At 36.5% G+C, this 19,625-nt stretch overlaps 1 protein-coding gene across 11 annotated transcripts in view; it reads right to left on the bottom strand.

Annotated features, from left to right (window-relative positions):
• Window positions 1-9,444: 9,444 nt before the first annotated feature.
• The window catches only part of Dmtn (transmembrane and coiled-coil domain 2 protein Dmtn), a 38,559-nt gene continuing 28,378 nt past the window's right edge, over window positions 9,445-19,625 (bottom strand). For 10 of the 11 annotated variants that reach the window (XM_069062003.1, XM_069061996.1, XM_069062001.1 and 7 more), the window contains 4 exons: window positions 14,277-14,436; window positions 14,049-14,225; window positions 13,810-13,991; window positions 9,445-10,176 (listed from right to left, as the gene is read on the bottom strand). In XM_069062003.1, the coding sequence (XP_068918104.1) occupies window positions 10,047-10,176; window positions 13,810-13,991; window positions 14,049-14,225; window positions 14,277-14,436 (649 nt within the window). In that variant the 3' untranslated portion in view covers window positions 9,445-10,046. Of the gene's footprint in view, window positions 10,177-13,531; window positions 13,651-13,809; window positions 13,992-14,048; window positions 14,226-14,276; window positions 14,437-19,625 lie in introns of all 11 variants that reach the window. The other variant, XM_069061998.1, reaches the window with a different exon arrangement.

The following is a 19,625-nucleotide window of genomic DNA, read 5'->3' as shown; positions in this document are numbered from 1 at the left end:
CTTTTGACGTCTGTTTCGACAAGTTGACCAGATAAATATTGAAAATAATTTTATTATTCATCGAATTATACGTTGCTTGGCAATTGAGGGAAGGTACTCAATTTTCTCATAAAGGGAAAATTAGATCGAGCTCTATTGGTCAATTTGATTAATTCATAACTAAAAAGCTGTTGCACCCTGAATATTTTTCTAAACGTTTTTTACCTTCATTACCATCAAGGAATATACAGTTTCAATTTGATCCGCGAGTTCTGCGACACTGTATATACAGTGTCCCCAAAAAAAAGACGAGTCCATAGCTCCCTTATTTATCGGAGGATTTTAATTATCTATACACCAAATTAAATGGTTATTAATAGGCTACAAAACGGCTTAATAAATTCACGTACAGCTCCAAGGGCTTCAAGACTAAACTGTCAAAAAAAATTTTTTCAAATGGGATTACATACTTTTTTTAGCAATTCTGATAGAGATTTTAATTCTGAAAACAACAGTGTATCACAAGTATAACTTCACAAAAAAAAATAACACTAACTTTTGAAACAAATGACGAGCACCAAGCGAAAAGCTATCAAAATGCATTGCGTTACAATGTAATAACCAAATTAAGGTAGCTAGAAAAACAAATGACAAATAATAACATTTGGGATTGCGCAGATATGCCGCCAATGTTTAGCGCAAAATGAAACATAGACGATAGTAGGGTTTTTACATTTTTTTTGTGAATTTTTGGTATTTAAGTGTACACTTGTGATACATTGTTGTTTTCAGAATAAAAATCTCTATCAGAATTACTAAAAAAAATATGTAATCCCATTTGAAAAAAAAATATTTTGACAGTTTACCCTTGAAACCCATGGGGCTATACTTGAATTTATTAAGCCATTTTGTAGCCTATTAACAACCGTTTAATTTGGTGTGCAGATAATTAAAATCTTCCGATAAATAACGGAGTTATGGACTCGTCTTCTTTTTTGGGGACACCCTGTATATTTTTTTATATTTCCTGGGAACCCATCGGATCTGCAATTAGTAAAGAGCGATAAAATTAATTTGTAATCGAGTTATCCATGAATCTGAAATCGTATGTCGTTACTTGAACTCCACGCTCCAATAATCACAGCGCGAAACAGGTTAAATCTCGACGTATCAGTCGGAAAAGCATACGGATTCAAATCCATGGATGACTCGATTACAAATTAATTTGATCGCTCTATATATTAAATGGAGTTGGCTCCATCCTGGTTCCTAGGGGCGTTTTTCGATTGATAATTGGCTGCACTTTTATTGTCAAAATTTGCACTATTTGTGTTTAAATAAAATTGTTAATTATCAAGATGTTTCTAGAGTGAAAAATAAATGATAAATATTATGTTAACTATTTAGATTTGTTTGCATTTACTTCACAAAGTTTGTGGGAACCAGGCTGCCAATGCAAATTTAAAACTCTTAAAAACTCCCCTAGGAACCAGGATCGAGCCTACTTTCTCTTATATTACCACTCTAATCGGATCAAGTCTACATTCTTTTCAGTTCAAATTAATTGATTAAGCGTTAAAAAAAGAATTAAAAAAAACAAAGGGGGAGTACGCGGGGGAGCATCGCGAGCAAAAAACTTTCAAGAATGCAAAAGAATTTCGCAATCGAGTATCAAACAACGTTTCCACATTAGCGGAAACTCAAAGAAAATTTTGTCTACAATTATCTTCATGTTTTATTAAATCTGGTATGCTCTGACCCTGACCAACTATTATGACAGCAGCTGTCAAACAAACGTTATAATTCTAATTTTGTAAGGTTTGATTGCAATTTTGTGAGAATTACTGGTGTTTAATAAAAGAAAGAAGAAAAAACGAAAATGAGTTCCGAAAGTGATGAAAATGATCTATCTATGGATGTATCGAACGTTCAAATTAATTTGTAATCAAGTTATCCATGAATCCGAAATCGTATGTCGTTTCTTGAACAAAAAACACAGGTTAGATCTGAGCATATCAATCGAAAAGACATACGGATTCAAATCCATGGATGACTCGATTACAAATTAATTTGATCGCTCTTTATTAGAAGCGGCACGAAGTGAAGTTTGTGGTCTTCTAGACAATATGAATCTGCTTCAAGCGGTATCAGTTTCAAGAATTGTACTAAGTATTAGGTACAGTGTGGAATAAAATGATTTACATTGTAATGATTTGAATACATTACTTTTTCCGCCAAATATTTGAACCTGCGCAAAACGGTAACAAATGTGGTCGTGATCGTCATCGAATCGGAGGAGCCCTACGTTGTGATTTTCTTTTGGCGGAAAAGGTTCGGAATGCAAACGGTGAGGGTTCCAGTTGGAAGAGTGCCGCAAAAAAAAAAAAACACACATGTGAGGGACGCAAAATACCTTTTATTAAAAATGTCTGTAATAACTTTGATGAAAAAGAAATTGGAACGAATACAAATGACAGAAATTAAGTTTAACGAAGTACAAGAAATTAACTAGTTGAGTACATCACAAAGATAAACGGCAAGATGAATGCAACAATATTTAAAATAACAGAAAAACGGGCACATGACAGACAAAATGACAGTTTAAAGCTTGCAAAACAAGTAAACAAATTATAAGGCAGTTATTACAGACAGGGACGGATGAAAAACCCTCTTCAAAAACCGTATCCCAGGTATTACTCATATTTTACAATTCGATTAATGACGAACAATGTTTAATTTGGAACTACGCGGTCAAGGTACGCCAACGGGAGCTTAGAGCTGGAGGTAACAAACTTTCGGCTGCGAGGGGACTCAGAAGAATAATCTGAATCATCTTGAAATCAAGCGACGTTTATAGATATTCGGGGTATTAATGAACGTCAGACTATTTCACCGACCCAGCAAGAGTGACAGAGCGTTTCGGGGTCGTACGAGTAGCATTCCTAGACCGCAGCCGCAAAGACCTAGGTCCGCCGTCCCCAACCAACCGTTTCCGGACAAAACCCCAAAGTCTCTATAACCGTCGACGGAAGCTTCACGAAAACATCCCGACGCCGCTCCCGCAAAGACTAAGGTCCGTCCCCGCTAACGGCTCTAAATAACCGTAGCTTCCACAGAAATTTACTAAACAACCCCACGACTTCCTGATTGTCACCTAGCTCCCACTGGGGCGCACTTACAACATTTTACTTTAACTTTTCCGAAATCTAGCAACAGCACGAAGGAATAACCCGGGTTTAATTCTATCGAACAACGCGTAACATTAAACGATGCGAAAATTCAACACAACAAAGCGCAACATTAAACAATGATCAAATACACAAAACAAAACGCAACATTAAACAAGGATAACATAAGCAAAAACAAACCGCAACATTAAACAATGAGGAAATAAAAAAGAGAACAAAACGTGAAATTAAATAACGATAAAATAGAACCACTTTAAATGGCACAAATATCAGTAAACAACATAAATCACGAATACAATAATCGCTGGTAATGTTAAACAAAAAGAAAATGGCGGGTCGAGTGCCGTTAGAAAATGTTAGTGAAGAAAAAAAAAACAATGGACGCACGCGGTTCGGACGACGGTTCCGAATTTGCGAAATTACCAGATTGTTAAAAAAATGAACCTTCCGGAAGAAAGATAACGCTTAAAATTAACGAATGGGCGCTTCTTAAAGCAACAGCATGCAACAAAATAAAATCTACAACATACCCTTACCACGTGGTCCTGGCCCCAAAAACAAAACACAAAAAAAAGGCAACGAAAGTGGGATAAATTACCCAGGTGAATTAAAAACGTTGAATTTCTCACGGGGACACAAAATATCTACTCGGAACGGTAGTGTAATTGTTCAGGTTTAACTTACAAATTTGAGAAACTTGGATCGCTCTTCGCAAGGTGTGTTCGTTTCGAAAAACTAAACAAAAGTGACCTACCCCCGTCAACCACCCGCGCGAGCCCGTTTCATCCCCGCTATATTTCCGCTCGTAGTGCCTAGTCTAGCCGCTAGTACCTTCACATTTGGCGCGCTGTTGTGGCGGTACCGGAAATTTAAATTTTAATTTTAAACTGGGTCACTACACACGCCCCCAAGCTTCTTCGGAACGAAAAATGTGGAAGTGACTGAAGACGCTTTAAAAAGGTGGCGCAGTTTACAAATTTTTGGACGTTAAAGTGATGCTATGGCTGGTTGTCGTGTTGTGGTGGGTAGTCGCGTTGGTGTCGGTGTCGTTTTGGCCTGCTGCAGGGGCTAACAATCCTTGATGACGCCCCCGAGGTCCGTGTCCGCGGTACATGAAAAAAAACATTTAACGCAGCCTCATGTTCTTCTATGACACAACTTTAGGTTGGCAATGTTATAGTTACCTTTTTCTTTTCCAATCGCCGGGCCAATTAGGGGGGACAGCTCACTCTAGTGACCTGGAGGTGGCACAGGGAATGGGTTGACCGCCCCTCCCGTGTCTCCGATGGCGGCAGACCCAACCAACCTTGTGGTGGCGCTGGTGGTGTCGGTCCTGACGCTGTGGTGCCTCCCACGTTCGGTTTTGGTGAGGCAAGTTCCGTTCGTGGACCTTTTGGAGGATGTACCACAGGTTGCCGCTCCAGGAAGAAGTCCACCATCTGAGCCATGATTTCTTGCTGTTGGCGTAACAGCGCTATCGTGGTGTCCTCCTCCCGCTGTCGTGCATGGTTCCGTGGGGTGTCTGGGGCCCTATCCCTGGGCCTAAGCACCTTTCCTCTTCCGCGTCTACGTCCGGTTCCCATCGTGGTCCTCCCCTACAACAAAAACACACAAGGGGCTCCGCTCCCCGCGGCGTGAATACATGGACAGGCACAAAACAGACAAACAAAGAAGTAAACTCGGCTCTCTTCACAAGGATCTCACGCAATTTGCATCCTGGTCACGGCACCAATTCTGTAATGATTTGAATACATTACTTTTTCCGCCAAATATTTGAACCTGCGCAAAACGGTAACAAATGTGGTCGTGATCGTCATCGAATCGGAGGAGCCCTACGTTGTGATTTTCTTTTGGCGGAAAAGGTTCGGAATGCAAACGGTGAGGGTTCCAGTTGGAAGAGTGCCGCAAAAAAAAAAAAACACACATGTGAGGGACGCAAAATACCTTTTATTAAAAATGTCTGTAATAACTTTGATGAAAAAGAAATTGGAACGAATACAAATGACAGAAATTAAGTTTAACGAAGTACAAGAAATTAACTAGTTGAGTACATCACAAAGATAAACGGCAAGATGAATGCAACAATATTTAAAATAACAGAAAAACGGGCACATGACAGACAAAATGACAGTTTAAAGCTTGCAAAACAAGTAAACAAATTATAAGGCAGTTATTACAGACAGGGACGGATGAAAAACCCTCTTCAAAAACCGTATCCCAGGTATTACTCATATTTTACAATTCGATTAATGACGAACAATGTTTAATTTGGAACTACGCGGTCAAGGTACGCCAACGGGAGCTTAGAGCTGGAGGTAACAAACTTTCGGCTGCGAGGGGACTCAGAAGAATAATCTGAATCATCTTGAAATCAAGCGACGTTTATAGATATTCGGGGTATTAATGAACGTCAGACTATTTCACCGACCCAGCAAGAGTGACAGAGCGTTTCGGGGTCGTACGAGTAGCATTCCTAGACCGCAGCCGCAAAGACCTAGGTCCGCCGTCCCCAACCAACCGTTTCCGGACAAAACCCCAAAGTCTCTATAACCGTCGACGGAAGCTTCACGAAAACATCCCGACGCCGCTCCCGCAAAGACTAAGGTCCGTCCCCGCTAACGGCTCTAAATAACCGTAGCTTCCACAGAAATTTACTAAACAACCCCACGACTTCCTGATTGTCACCTAGCTCCCACTGGGGCGCACTTACAACATTTTACTTTAACTTTTCCGAAATCTAGCAACAGCACGAAGGAATAACCCGGGTTTAATTCTATCGAACAACGCGTAACATTAAACGATGCGAAAATTCAACACAACAAAGCGCAACATTAAACAATGATCAAATACACAAAACAAAACGCAACATTAAACAAGGATAACATAAGCAAAAACAAACCGCAACATTAAACAATGAGGAAATAAAAAAGAGAACAAAACGTGAAATTAAATAACGATAAAATAGAACCACTTTAAATGGCACAAATATCAGTAAACAACATAAATCACGAATACAATAATCGCTGGTAATGTTAAACAAAAAGAAAATGGCGGGTCGAGTGCCGTTAGAAAATGTTAGTGAAGAAAAAAAAAACAATGGACGCACGCGGTTCGGACGACGGTTCCGAATTTGCGAAATTACCAGATTGTTAAAAAAATGAACCTTCCGGAAGAAAGATAACGCTTAAAATTAACGAATGGGCGCTTCTTAAAGCAACAGCATGCAACAAAATAAAATCTACAACATACCCTTACCACGTGGTCCTGGCCCCAAAAACAAAACACAAAAAAAAGGCAACGAAAGTGGGATAAATTACCCAGGTGAATTAAAAACGTTGAATTTCTCACGGGGACACAAAATATCTACTCGGAACGGTAGTGTAATTGTTCAGGTTTAACTTACAAATTTGAGAAACTTGGATCGCTCTTCGCAAGGTGTGTTCGTTTCGAAAAACTAAACAAAAGTGACCTACCCCCGTCAACCACCCGCGCGAGCCCGTTTCATCCCCGCTATATTTCCGCTCGTAGTGCCTAGTCTAGCCGCTAGTACCTTCACATTTGGCGCGCTGTTGTGGCGGTACCGGAAATTTAAATTTTAATTTTAAACTGGGTCACTACAACATCTAGTTACCTTTGGAATTTTTGCACATGTAAATTTTCCTATACCGTTCTACTTTTTTTTCGAAGTGCCGAACTATTAGTTCTGTCAATAAATGTCATGACTCGTGACAATTGTTACAATATACTAAATTGAATTAACAAACGTTGGTGGCCACTTTCAACACTTGCTGTGACTTGCTTTTGTTACCTCCTTTTTAATTTCAATCTCAACTTTGCATTCATATCATCCCTTCGCAATAAATCACCTTTGGAATTTGGATATATATTTTGAGGTTAGGCTTCCTTTTTTTGTAGAGCGGCATTTCGTATTTTTACATGGGTAATGCAAAGGTAACTAGATGTAAATCATTTTATTCCACACTGTACAAGTTTTCAATAAAAAATTGCTCAAAATAAATAATATTGCATAATAAAGATTTCCTAAAATTGTGACCTCTTCTTTAATTAAAAAGTTGCTGAACGTAAAAGTCTTTTTTGTTCTAGGTAGATTGTAAAAGACTTTTACATCCAGTGAACCAAAAACAGTCACTTTGACAACCTATTTAGGTCATGTAAATGTCAACATTTTTTATCAGTTTTCGAAAAAAACATTTTTTGCTGCGATCCAAACCGAATCCGGGTTAAAATGTAGAGGACGAGTCACGAGTTGGATTCAAAAATAGGGAAAAAAGGGAATACACACTCTCCAAGTCAAATTTAAGATTGTATTACTCAGCTACTACCGTCCTGCCGACAACAATGTTACATAGAATTAATCAGGAAAAGGATTAAAAAAAAAACTCTAACAATTAACTACCCATTGTAGTGTACATTTTTGCTGGACAAATATGGAGCAAATTAAAGAACTTGTTATTTTGGCACTCTCGTTTCAGAATCCTTTCTTTATTCTCGTATTCATTTTTGTCTCCTGCGCTCAGCGCTGGTAAAATAATATTACGGATTCCTATGTTAATTATTACAAGACCAGTTAATTTTCGTCGTGAAGTAAAAAAGTTTTTGACTCTCACCTTTTCAACGATAACCTGAAACGGGTTGAACGGTTTTACCTGGGGGCGTGGTGGATCTATTGTATCCGCAACGAGATATTTTTCTCTCGTCTGCTTTACCTTTGACTTCGTTACTTACATCGGGTGAAATTCTAACCACAAAAGAAATTTGCAGACTTGAAAAAGGCGTTGGCTACAATGCAATATCGTTGAAATCAATCTAAAATTCTTGTTTTTTCATGCCCTTGTATGTATATACCGTGTATTACTGGTTGCATAAAGTTGTAAATAACCAGTCCATTCAATAAAACACACATAAATAACACATAGAATTTATTTTAATTAATTTACATAAATAATGTTTAAAATATCTACAATTATGTACAGTTTCTATATTAAATATGTCGCCTATAAATAAATTAAACTACTATACTGGATGTCAACGAAATCTTTCTCGCAATGAAGTTAAAAAAAACTAGTTAATTTTGTTTTACTGTTGATACTAAATACATGAGTACGGATTGTAAAAATGAAGTTTCTTCATATAAGTTATCCTGTCAAGCTAGTATCGTTGACATCAGGTACTTTAAAATTATGGTTTCATCTATTTATAACTAAAAAGTTTAATTATTCTTCATTAGACAAGTTGTATAATACGGATCAAAAATGTTTAATTTGCAGGTAGTTATTAATTGAGAATTACTTTAACATCTACAGGAAAACTTGGAAGTGTTGGAGTGTCTGCTACTGCTTTTGATCCGTTTCGGGTAAAAAAAACCGAAATTACACTAACAGTCTATCCAAAATTGTATTACAGTTACATTATTGCGTTTTGTTGAAAACTGGAAAAAAATTGCGCTAAAAATGCTAACGCATTACCTCAACGTTTTTAAAATTCAACGATACGCACCACGGGCAGCTGCCACTTCCGGTGCGACAATATCATTTTTATAAATGTCCTATCAATGAAACATTAGCAACAGTTGCACTTTAAAAAGGCTTATAAAAACTCTAACATTGCTAAGTCATGGAGTACACACTTGGATGGTTTGATTCAATGCGTGGTTTACTTATAAAATGCGTCAATCAAGATGTACTAAAGAATTGTTGCGATTTGAGCAGTGTACAAAAGGGCACTTCCGTTGCTACCAATCAATGACTTTCGGTCTTCGGAAAAGATTAAGAGATAAAAGTTGACCAAAGCTGTTGGTGTTACGTTACGCGTTCGTTGGCGCGAAGAAGCGCCCTTCGATTATTAAATCATCGAGAATTCTCAAATTTGGCCCCATCAATTAAACCTGATACAACTAAACGTCGTGGTCAAAATAGTATACTCACAACAATCGGAAATTAGATTTCATGGAGGCTGACATTATTAAAATATTAAAAGACACCCCATAAAACCTTAAATGACGTAGGTGGATGGAGATTCTAGCAAAATGCGCCTACCCTCGTAAACGATAAAGCACATCACAATTACGCTATTTCTATTGACTCTGAATAATTTATCACTTTGTCGATCAAGTACAACCTTGGCGAAATCTTTAACAATATTAGTGTGGACTTGTTAGTTTGATTTGACGCGGATCGAGCTCGAATAGACGAAAAACTAGTCGAGGTCGTGTTGCTGTTAAGAAACGAAAAGAAAAGCGGAAACAAAAACAACTAAAACAGAAAAAATAAACCTTTATTTAAAATGACAAAAATATAAAGAGGACCTATCTTATTAAATAATTTATAAATATAGTGAAGCCACTAGATATGTTGAATAAATAAGAATACAGGGCTGTCGGGAAAGTATGTGAAAGAACAACAATCTGTAAAAGAAGACTTCCTAATCTCTAAACTGGACGAACATTTGCACTCATTTACATATTCGCATCGCTAACATTTTTACACATCGTCAGTAATAACAGAACGTTTAAAAAATACGTATTTCGTCGTGACTGCAAATAAAAATGCTAGTTGAGAAACGCAAATGACGGTGATCACTTAACGCCTACAGAATTGAACTAAAATCACAATCCACTGACTGTTCAGTCAAGCATTGTTTGCAGAATATTTTGATTTGTGAACGTCGCGACTGAAGGAGCGTGGCCCCCCGGGAAAACGCCAACGCCCTCAATTCGAACGTTACTTTCCTATCACAATGTCGCCGCGTTCGCATTTTCCATTTTCGCCACACCCTTTCCTCTGCACTCGACCGTCGACGTTCATCAAATGTCATATTTGCAAACTAGAGAGTTTATTCGCTAAAGGGGTAGGGTAAATGCTATTTGACGGGATCTAACATATCTTTGAGACGCTTCATCACGTGCGAACCGATGTCTTGTACTTCTGGCCATTGTCTTAAGATAAAAACTGTTGCTAAGACTATGAACACCGTCGTAAGAATTCTCACCCTGCAAACAAACAATAATGATGCCAAACGTGCTCTCACGGGGGTTCGTGGTTAGACAGGGGTGCGGGGTTAATTTGCGGGGCCACCCTTCATAGGTTAATGTTAATATCTCGTCTGATGCGGGGGTTTTTGCTAGGCTGCGTACAGAGCCGGCTCCAATCACGAACGGTAAGTGAAAATAGGTGCCCCTTCGTTTAGTCGGGAGCGAAAGTGTTCAATGATTTTGACAAGTTTTCGAACAGATCTTTCAAGATTTTAAAGTGTATGGGGTGTACTTGTGTACGTACGTTTGTCTCGTTGGTTCCTGGAGCCGGTCCTGACTGCATGTATAAGTTAAATTAAATACAAAATTAAAGTTACAATATTTATTGGTGACTACAACGAATCTGATCCAGATTTATTTTCTATATGTTTCTGTTCTAACAACATTTCTCCAGTTCAGTAAATAATATTACTTAAAAAAGCAACAGTAGTGTAAATCTCAAAAATATATAACATGACTGACTTTGCGGCAGTTTACAAACCCGTTAAGTCTCCAAGACTTAAGTAAAGGTTACTGAGTAAATCTCACAATTCCACAGATATTTTAAACTGATTGTTGCGATACCAATAATAAGCAACATTCCAGACAAAGAGCTTTTCTTTAGAAAAAAATCTTTTGAATATCCAATTCGTTGAAAAAAAAATTGACTGTAAAATGCAGAATTATAAAAAAGTAATGAAATCGATTTTTTTTTTTTTGTATTAAAGTATACAAGGGTGATTCACGAGAAAGAAAGGTGGGATCAGACAAAAACACGAGATCAGACCGAATAAAGAAGTTTTAAATGGAGAACAGTTTGTGCGTGCTTTGCGATCCTGAGTCAAGTTTATTTGTTGTTGTTGAAATTCGAAATCGTGTCTCAAAGTGAATTCAAAAAACATCTAGACCCTTAAAAACAAAATTACACATGATCAATAAAAAAAAAGAGATAAAAGGCGGCTACGGGAAAAAAAATATGAAAACGTGCGGCGTAACTTAATAAACTGTCACGCGTCAATTTTGACATGTATGTAAATTTTAATTTAAAAACGTTTTTCAGTCGATAACACAAATTATTCACGACAGAATCCCATTTTCCATACATAGGTACATAACTGGTGGAAGTTTCGGCAAAACCTCTCTTCATTATGGATGTTAGTATGATTGAAGCTACGCTATACGTTTGCAGAAGTTTTGTTTTCCACAGTCGTCTCTTATCTTTTTGTTTGTCGATCTTAGTTATCATAGTAAATTACTCAGTTGGTGTCCATGATTTATTTCATAATTTGTTCACATTTGGTAGGTGAAATTTTCAAAACAAATTAAACTGGTTTGATTAACTCCAGAAAAGAGGGTCACAGCAAATCGTTATGCGGAACAATAAAAGGTAAGTATAAAAATTGAAAGATATTACACATTTGCTCTGAAGTATTTTTATTTTTTCGTTGTTGCATTTCACTTTAAAAATGTTTAAAACCAAAACATAACCTATATTTATTTTATTACTGAATTTTACGTAAGTAAACGCTCGCGACCAAATTAATACAAACCAAGTACTGTCGCGAGCAATAAATTTTGGTCGTCAAGGTCATTCTTTAACGCAACGGAAAATGCTGTAATATGAAACGGGCATAACCTCTAATAAATTCATTTGTCTTGTCTTGTCAAGATCTTGTCAACTTGTTGGAAATCCCAACTGGGTTGTCATCCTAGCTTCTGACACATCCGTCTCTACAGCCGAATAATTTTTACTGTGTTAAAATACGATATTGGGGCCATAATTTTGAATGTTTAGAATAAAACTTTGACAAACTTTTCTTGATTGACGTTTTATTGACATTGGCCCTAATTAAGCAGGCAAAATTTTTAATTTGTGACAGTAGCGGGAAATTGCAAAATGAACGTGACGACCAAGATTTAATGCTCGCGACTGTAGGTTAGTAGAGCCCAAAATTTTTGACAGTTCAGGAATATCTTAAATTACACTGTACAGAGTGTCCCACCTAAGACTTTCGAGTCTAACATCTCGATTATTTGACAACGTGATTTTTACATGCCTTTTTAAAATGTTAAATCACTTAAGATTCATATAAAAAAATTGATCGTCAATAAAAAATGTTGTAAGGAGAAACTCGTCCTTGAAAGACGTCTGGTTTGCAAGAAAAAAAAAACTGTGTTAAACGTGGCTGGAGATACAAAAACGTAGACGCGTATGAAACAAATGCGCAGTCGTCGAATTTTGGTCACCCTTCTTCGCACAAACGCAGGTGACATTTGACGTTTATTGTTGTCATATTCATATTATTGCAAAAATTGTTTCCTTTTTCAACAATATTCAAATTTCTGCCATTGTTGTCTATTTTTAAAGTATTTTCAATAAATTTATACAAGTTTATTTTTCTAATAAAGCGCGCCCACTTTTGACAGATTTTAAGGGGTGTACAAAATGTTGCTTGGCAACGTTTCATCAATTGTTTCAAAAGGTTTTACAACAAAATCTAATCTTTTCGTTGGATCAGACGAGTGATTTAGTCAGTTGTTTGTGTGGACACCTGTTTTTTTAATATTTAACAATATAATAATAATTGCGCTTAATTTTCAATAAAGTTAACATGTGTTAAAATTACATTTTTTAGCTTGAGGTAATTACATAATTTCATAAAAATCCGTTGGCAAATAACCGAGATATTAAATCATTTAAATTGTCCCAATCTTTTGTTTCTATGTCAAAAACAATAAATGTTGAACCACCCTCGTACACCACTATTTCACCATTTTGTGTTACGGTCCATTAAAACCCAATGCGATGTAAGACAGGCTATATTCATTAAATTTTAGTGATTACAGTTTAATAAAATTTCAATTCTATTCCACCTACAACACTCTTTCTGTTTCCTTTCGAATAATCTTTTTTTTTTATCGATTTCCTTTTCTTTTGAATATTCAATTTACTGAACTATTTTTAGTAGTTATACCCTGCCTCCTTCAATTTAATATTTAAATTAGCGCAAACCTTGGTAAATACAGTTAAACGGAATTAGATGACGGCACGCTGAAACGCTTGCTAAATGTTGGGAATTTTTCATCAACACTACCACCATTCCAAATTTACTTTAACGCATCAACACTGAACCCACTGTAATTTTTATTAGACGTTTAGAGTAGTAGTTTTTTTTCTGTCCCAAAATTTGACAAGTCGACTCGGCGGCGAAACACCACGACAGACAAGAACAAAGCAAAAACAAGTCAGTCTGGATTTATCACAGTATTATTATATTTATATTACCTAAACATGACAAATTTACATATAAAAATAAAAACAAATCCCTTTTACCTATCGGTCACGTTTTGGACACTGTCCTTGTAAAAATGGAAGATCTTGCGGCACTTATTGAGTATTTTTCTGAAGATCCATCCACGATTTCAGTTACAGTTACAGTTCTATCATAATTCCTAACATGAAAAATAATAGAAAATAATAATGTGCATAAGAAACCGACGACATTAAAAATAGAATAATAAAAAAAAGATGTAAACCAAGACTGACGTTGACAACTCGTGACGGAGGAAAGATAACACATAAATTGTGAGAGACAAGAGAGTGTTCGTTACCTGGTTCTGAGAAACGGCATTATGATACCGGCCCCTGTGGCCACCAGAAGCAGGACGACCTGCAGGACCGTGAGCAGAATGTTTATCAGTTTGACAACGAGGGCTCTGGCGTTCGAATTGTCCAATCCCTCGAGCGTGACGTACTGTTGTTGTTGGGCAGCTTGGTGCTCCATCTTCTGTATCTGCAAGACAACACCACACTCTCAATTCCGTTGGAGACTTCGACAACCAACAATTACTTTAGTCTGACATTGCTCTAATATTTCGTGTATGTCCCTGAGTCGTTCTTCGCTTTGATATTGCACTTTCTCTTCCATGTCGGCCATCGCCTGTTTCAGATTCTCCACTTCGTTCTGGTGCAGTTCGGTCAGGTCGTTGATCTGCTCTTCAAGCCTTTCCGTTCGAAATCGTTCCTCCTGCAACCGAGACGTGTTTACCGCGGCGACCGCGACATGCCACCGGTTTACCTGCAGTGCGGCGTGCAAATACGCGATTTCTTGCGGCAGAGACTTCATCTGGTCTAGTTTGTCTTTCAGTCCTTCGATTTCTTCCTGTTTCACCGTCAGCTGTTTGTAGAGCGCCTTCAGCGAGTCCTGATTCGAGCCGGTCTCTTGTCCCCTTGCAAATCTAGGCGAAAATTCAAACGTCAATAGTGCATCGATGCACCGTCTTAAAAATGACACTGACAACTGACAATCCACTCCATCTTCGAGTTATTATTGTCGCAACGAGATACATTTCAGCTGTAGGTACTTACACGTGAAGAGTTACCTCTAGCGGCTTGATTGAATCTCACTGGACTTGTGCCAGTTTAAATAAAAGCGAAACTTTTGTGTGCGTTTTCGTTTTAATAGTCTTGTTAAAATTAGATTCGCAAATCGATCGAAATAATCATCGATGAATGGTTTGAAGGGCAACGAGATTACGATCTCGAGAAATTGCTTACTCCAAATTACGAAATAATTAAATAATAATTGTTTGGAATTGCGCAACGTCGATAACTAAATGTTTTGATCAAATGTCGAGTAGGAGTTATACTTTGGATGTTATTAAAATTTCTTGAAAGGAAGATGTGCGTGTTCTAATGACGTGAGATTTATTAAGAAAAACAGCGCCGAAAAAACTGCGGTGTCAAAAATTTTACGATTTTCACTCGGCAAGAGTATAAAATGGAAAATTAAAGAAAATAGAAACCTCATAATTCGGCCCCGATTTTATTTAATCATTCAAGTCGAACCGTGGAGGCTGTCAATTGTCAAATCAGATGTCAACAGTCAAATGTCAAATTATTAAATCTTAGCATTTAGTTAGTGTTAGTTACTCAGTTGTTCGACATCTTAGTTGTTCTGTTTGTGATTTTCTTCAGTTTTTCTATATTCTAATTCTTTTTCATCTTACAACAATCTTTACTAAAAACTAGTAAAAACCAATCATTAAAGGCTTTACGTAACCCCTGTTTTGTTATTTGGTACCACCTCTACGGGTACCGCAATTTGTTACGAAGCGGCAAAAATATAGTTATTTACGAACCAAGTGCGGGAAGACGATGTTCCCGTATGAGCGCATTTTTTAAAGCACGAGCGACGAAGGAGGGAGTGCCTTTAATTAAAGCGCGAATGAACGGAAGATGTCTGCACGCAAGTGGTTCGTACAATATTTTTTGTACGAAAATTAAATTAAATTTTTTTGTTTTAATACATTAAACATAAACGAACATAAAACCAAGTAGGCAGTGATCTTTGGTTGTTGGAAACAATTGCTTCACTTGATATTTCAATTTTTGCAATAATTTGTGAATTTTGTAGGAACAATTTTCAACGATTATAAATCTTACCGTACTTTTTTAATGGAGGAAAACCCAGGGAAGTTGTATTTTATGACCTAAATTTTATTATTATCAAGACAGATTTTTTTTTGAATGCCTCAAAGGGCCAGTGTTTTTTGCAATTTTTACATTCGAGTCGACCGGGAAGCACTCGTTTCGGAGCGAGCGTTGAATGTTGGAAGCGTTGCTTTCAAGGCTATGAGTACAAAAAAATACATTCGAATTCCACAAGACTCTTGACATAAGTTCTTTTATAGACAGACACTTTGTAATACAATATGATAAAAAAAAATATCATCAAAGTTACCCATGAAAGACAAAAGTCTGTGTCTTAAAATCTTATTTGAAATGTCATTACTACTGTCATTTGTCTAAATATAATTAATCAACTTAAGTACACTGACGGACAAAAAAATTGTCGTCACTCATTTGACGGCACTGCCATTTTATTTAATGTTTCATTAATGTAAATCATACTTCTAACTTTGAGGTTAACCAATGTCTGTCAAATGACGTGGCATTTTAAAGTTATTTAACATATTATGACATATAATTGTGAAGGCTCGCAAGCATGTTTTACATAATAAAAATAATGACAGACATTTTGGCGACAATTTTTTTTGTCTGTTAGTGTCCATAACATTTTTGTTTTACAATACAAATATTTCCGCATTATTATGCGGAATCTGGAAAAGTGCCCCCAATGCCATTTAATATTTTATAAAGCAAACAGTACCATCGTATATTTTACAATTTTCAGAAGACGGTTTTTACTTCAGATCATAGAAAAAGTATGCTTGAACCAGTTCTTTAATAACAGGTATTTACATATGACGCTGAGTTTTGTTTTTCATGGGTAATTCTGATCAATTTTTTTTTTATTATATGGTACTTTGGAATGGACTAAAAAATGTACAAAAAGGAACATTGTTCCGAGGTTAGAGCAGGTCTAGATAAATGCAAGTGTCAGGATGTTTTCGGCAAAGAAAAAAGAAAGGAAATTGACAGTGTTGGAAGAATTAAGAATTTTGGTGCACGACGAGTTAATGTCCGAGTTACGATTAATCTACTGTAGAGGTGGAATTTATTTTTTTCCCTACCGGTTAGAAATGTAGGCTGTGGATACCTCATTTGAGGTGAGAAAATTCAACTTTCTCGCTAAGGTAAGAAAGTGAATCATGAAATGTTTATGGTAAAACTGTACCAAAATACAAATATCAAACGTGTCAAAAGTGAAATAAGTTATTGATAAATGAAAGCCAATTCAATAAAGCAAGTTGGTAGATCAATAATCTGGAAAATAAACAGATAAGCTAGGTAGGTACTACAACTTCTGTTTATATCAAATTTTCGAACAAACGTCAAATCTTCAAATGCGATGACAAGTTAATTAAACAAATAACCCAGCCTACTATTCAATTCTCAAAATTTTCGTTTTAATCAGGAATATAACCATCTTTTTTTGACTTTTTTCAACGAAGTTGTGCCGGTAGGGAAAAAAATAGTATTCAAACCTTGCTAAGAAAGTGCCCTTGCAGACCTTAGGCACTTACAAACCTCGCCTACGGCTCGGTTTATAATTTTTGCCTGCGGTCTGCAAGAAAGCACTTTCTTACCTTGGTTTGAAATATACTATTTCACAGAACAAGTTCAACGAAAGAAACCCACGTTGTACTCATTCAATGCCTCTACAATAATATGCTTCTAAAATCAACGTCAGTGTCTTGGAATTGTTGGCGTGTTCCTTGGACATAAATTTAATGGAAAACGAACTCATGAACTCGAAGCTGTAATTGGTAACTTTTGCTAACAAATTGCCAACATTTATGGACGCATTAATCGTTCCGAAAACCCCACTGATTGCTGAAACATCGTTCTTTGTGTGATTGCTAATTGTTTTGTAAAAAACATAAACCTTTTGTTTATTTGACAAATGAAAAATCTGTCAGCCGTGTTGTCTCACAACACTGGTTAACAAATTTTAACTTTGAATTTGTTTCTTTGGTAACACAAATTTGTTTTTCGTGTTTTACGTAAGTACCCCGAGTTTACAGCGTAATGTTAAAAAAATAATTAATCCCTTGTTTGGAATTTTTTAATGAATTTCCTTCGAGATGTGAATAAAAACAAACCTTGCTTTGTTTTGGCATGACTTACCTGTGGGAAATGGGTCTCGAGATAGTTGTCAATTCACAACATCACATTATAATGTTATAGAACTTTAACAGAATCTTTCTTAGGTTAACCAAAGGACAATTTAGGAATTTTTTCGCGCCGGTGATTGTCTTTCCCTTTAATAAACAGTACAATATTATATGAAACTTACCTAGACCCCCCACAAGGAGCAAAATTGTAGTAACTGTACGATTATACTAAAGCTAATAAGTATTTTTTCCTTGTTCTTTAGTCACGTATTAACCTAAATTAACTTATTGCACAGGGAAAACATTTTGGCCGTTGACCAATGTAATTCGTGTCCATAAATAATTTTGAGAAAAATTTCCTTTGTGGATTATCGTGCTAAGTGAAAATAATTTAGAAATATTTCTCTTGATAAAATCAGGCAACGGTATCGGCTGTAATTATTACACAAGAGCTGTTTTTTTTAATCCGATAATTTTCTGTTTTCTCAACGAAAAATTGCTGCATTTTTCAGGACAAATTACTGCAAGGCGACGGTGTTTGAGTCGTTAAAAAAGAGAATTATTTAGAGAAAAAAAGTTCGAGTGGAATATCATTTTATGACTAAAGAATACAAAACATCGGTTATATTATTTTTTAAAAAACAATGTTTCTATAGTAAGTCATGTGTGTCTTGTCCCTTCTAGTATTGTATCTAGGAGGCCGATTTCCAGTTGATCTGCGACGGTCGCACCTTGTTGTATTGATTGTCATGGTAACGGCGCAAAATTGCAAGTTTGAGAAAGATGACGCATACTGGTAATTAATGTGTAGGACAAAGATGGCTACACATTTGCGCTGTACCATCTACTCGTATTTGCGACCATGACTTGAAATCGGGCCCCAAGTGTCTGAGAAAAATTGGGGAAAAAAATAAAAACTGCATTACTATCAGACTTTTCGGTTTGGGTGTTCAGAATTTGCATTTTTGAGAGGTCTAAAATGGCAGCACTCCAGCCAAAAATTACATAAGTATGTATCGTGTTTTTTAAATTTCACCTCAAAGTAGGCATTGAAGAGTCGATTGTGACACGCCACGGATTACAAATAAGGGGTCAGTTGTTTAAAGCTAACCTCACTTTTTGGGTTGTTTGTGTTTTTACTCTGCAGGCTGACGAGTGGTGCGTTCACAATCGACTCTTCAACGCCAACTTTGATGTGAAGTTTAAAAAAAACACCTGATATACTGAAAGCTCCTTGGAACTAAATTTATACAACAGTTTTGAAATTTGTCTTTATTAAATAACCATTAATTTAAATTAAATCCTGGGGTTTAGAGTTTTTACATTTTTATCCAATTATACAAAGTTAACTATAGAACTTTTGGACTTTGTGGCGAACTAAATATTACATTTAAATTACAGCCGTCTCATGAGACTAAAACTGAAACATTAATAATAGTCTTTCGTAACTTCAGTCACCCCAAATTACAGAACACGCTAACAATTAATCCCTCTTCCTTACACTTGCATAAAAGTATTTTGATCGAATGACGAGTCATACTTATATTGTGAATATTTATTACGAACCTTGTATTTTTTGGCTTCAGCGCTTCATCGATCGGAAAAACTATCCGACACGTGTCGACAAATTTTAAAACAATCACACCGTCGTTTCCGATTAAATTCACATTCCGGTGTATTTTTAAACTGAGCATTCTAAACACGAAATAATTTTCCGATCGCAATACATAATTTATCTTGTGGCGGAACCATCCTGTTCGCTCATTATGCCTCCACACGAATGCGTGCCTATTTATACGTCGGCTTTTATTATTCGCACATCTCCTGGAACATTTTTAAATAACACC

This window comes from Tenebrio molitor, chromosome 1 (assembly GCF_963966145.1).
Source record: "Tenebrio molitor chromosome 1, icTenMoli1.1, whole genome shotgun sequence".
In the NCBI taxonomy this organism is placed as follows: Eukaryota; Metazoa; Arthropoda; class Insecta; order Coleoptera; family Tenebrionidae; genus Tenebrio; species Tenebrio molitor.
This window is presented reverse-complemented; position numbering and strand designations above follow the sequence as displayed.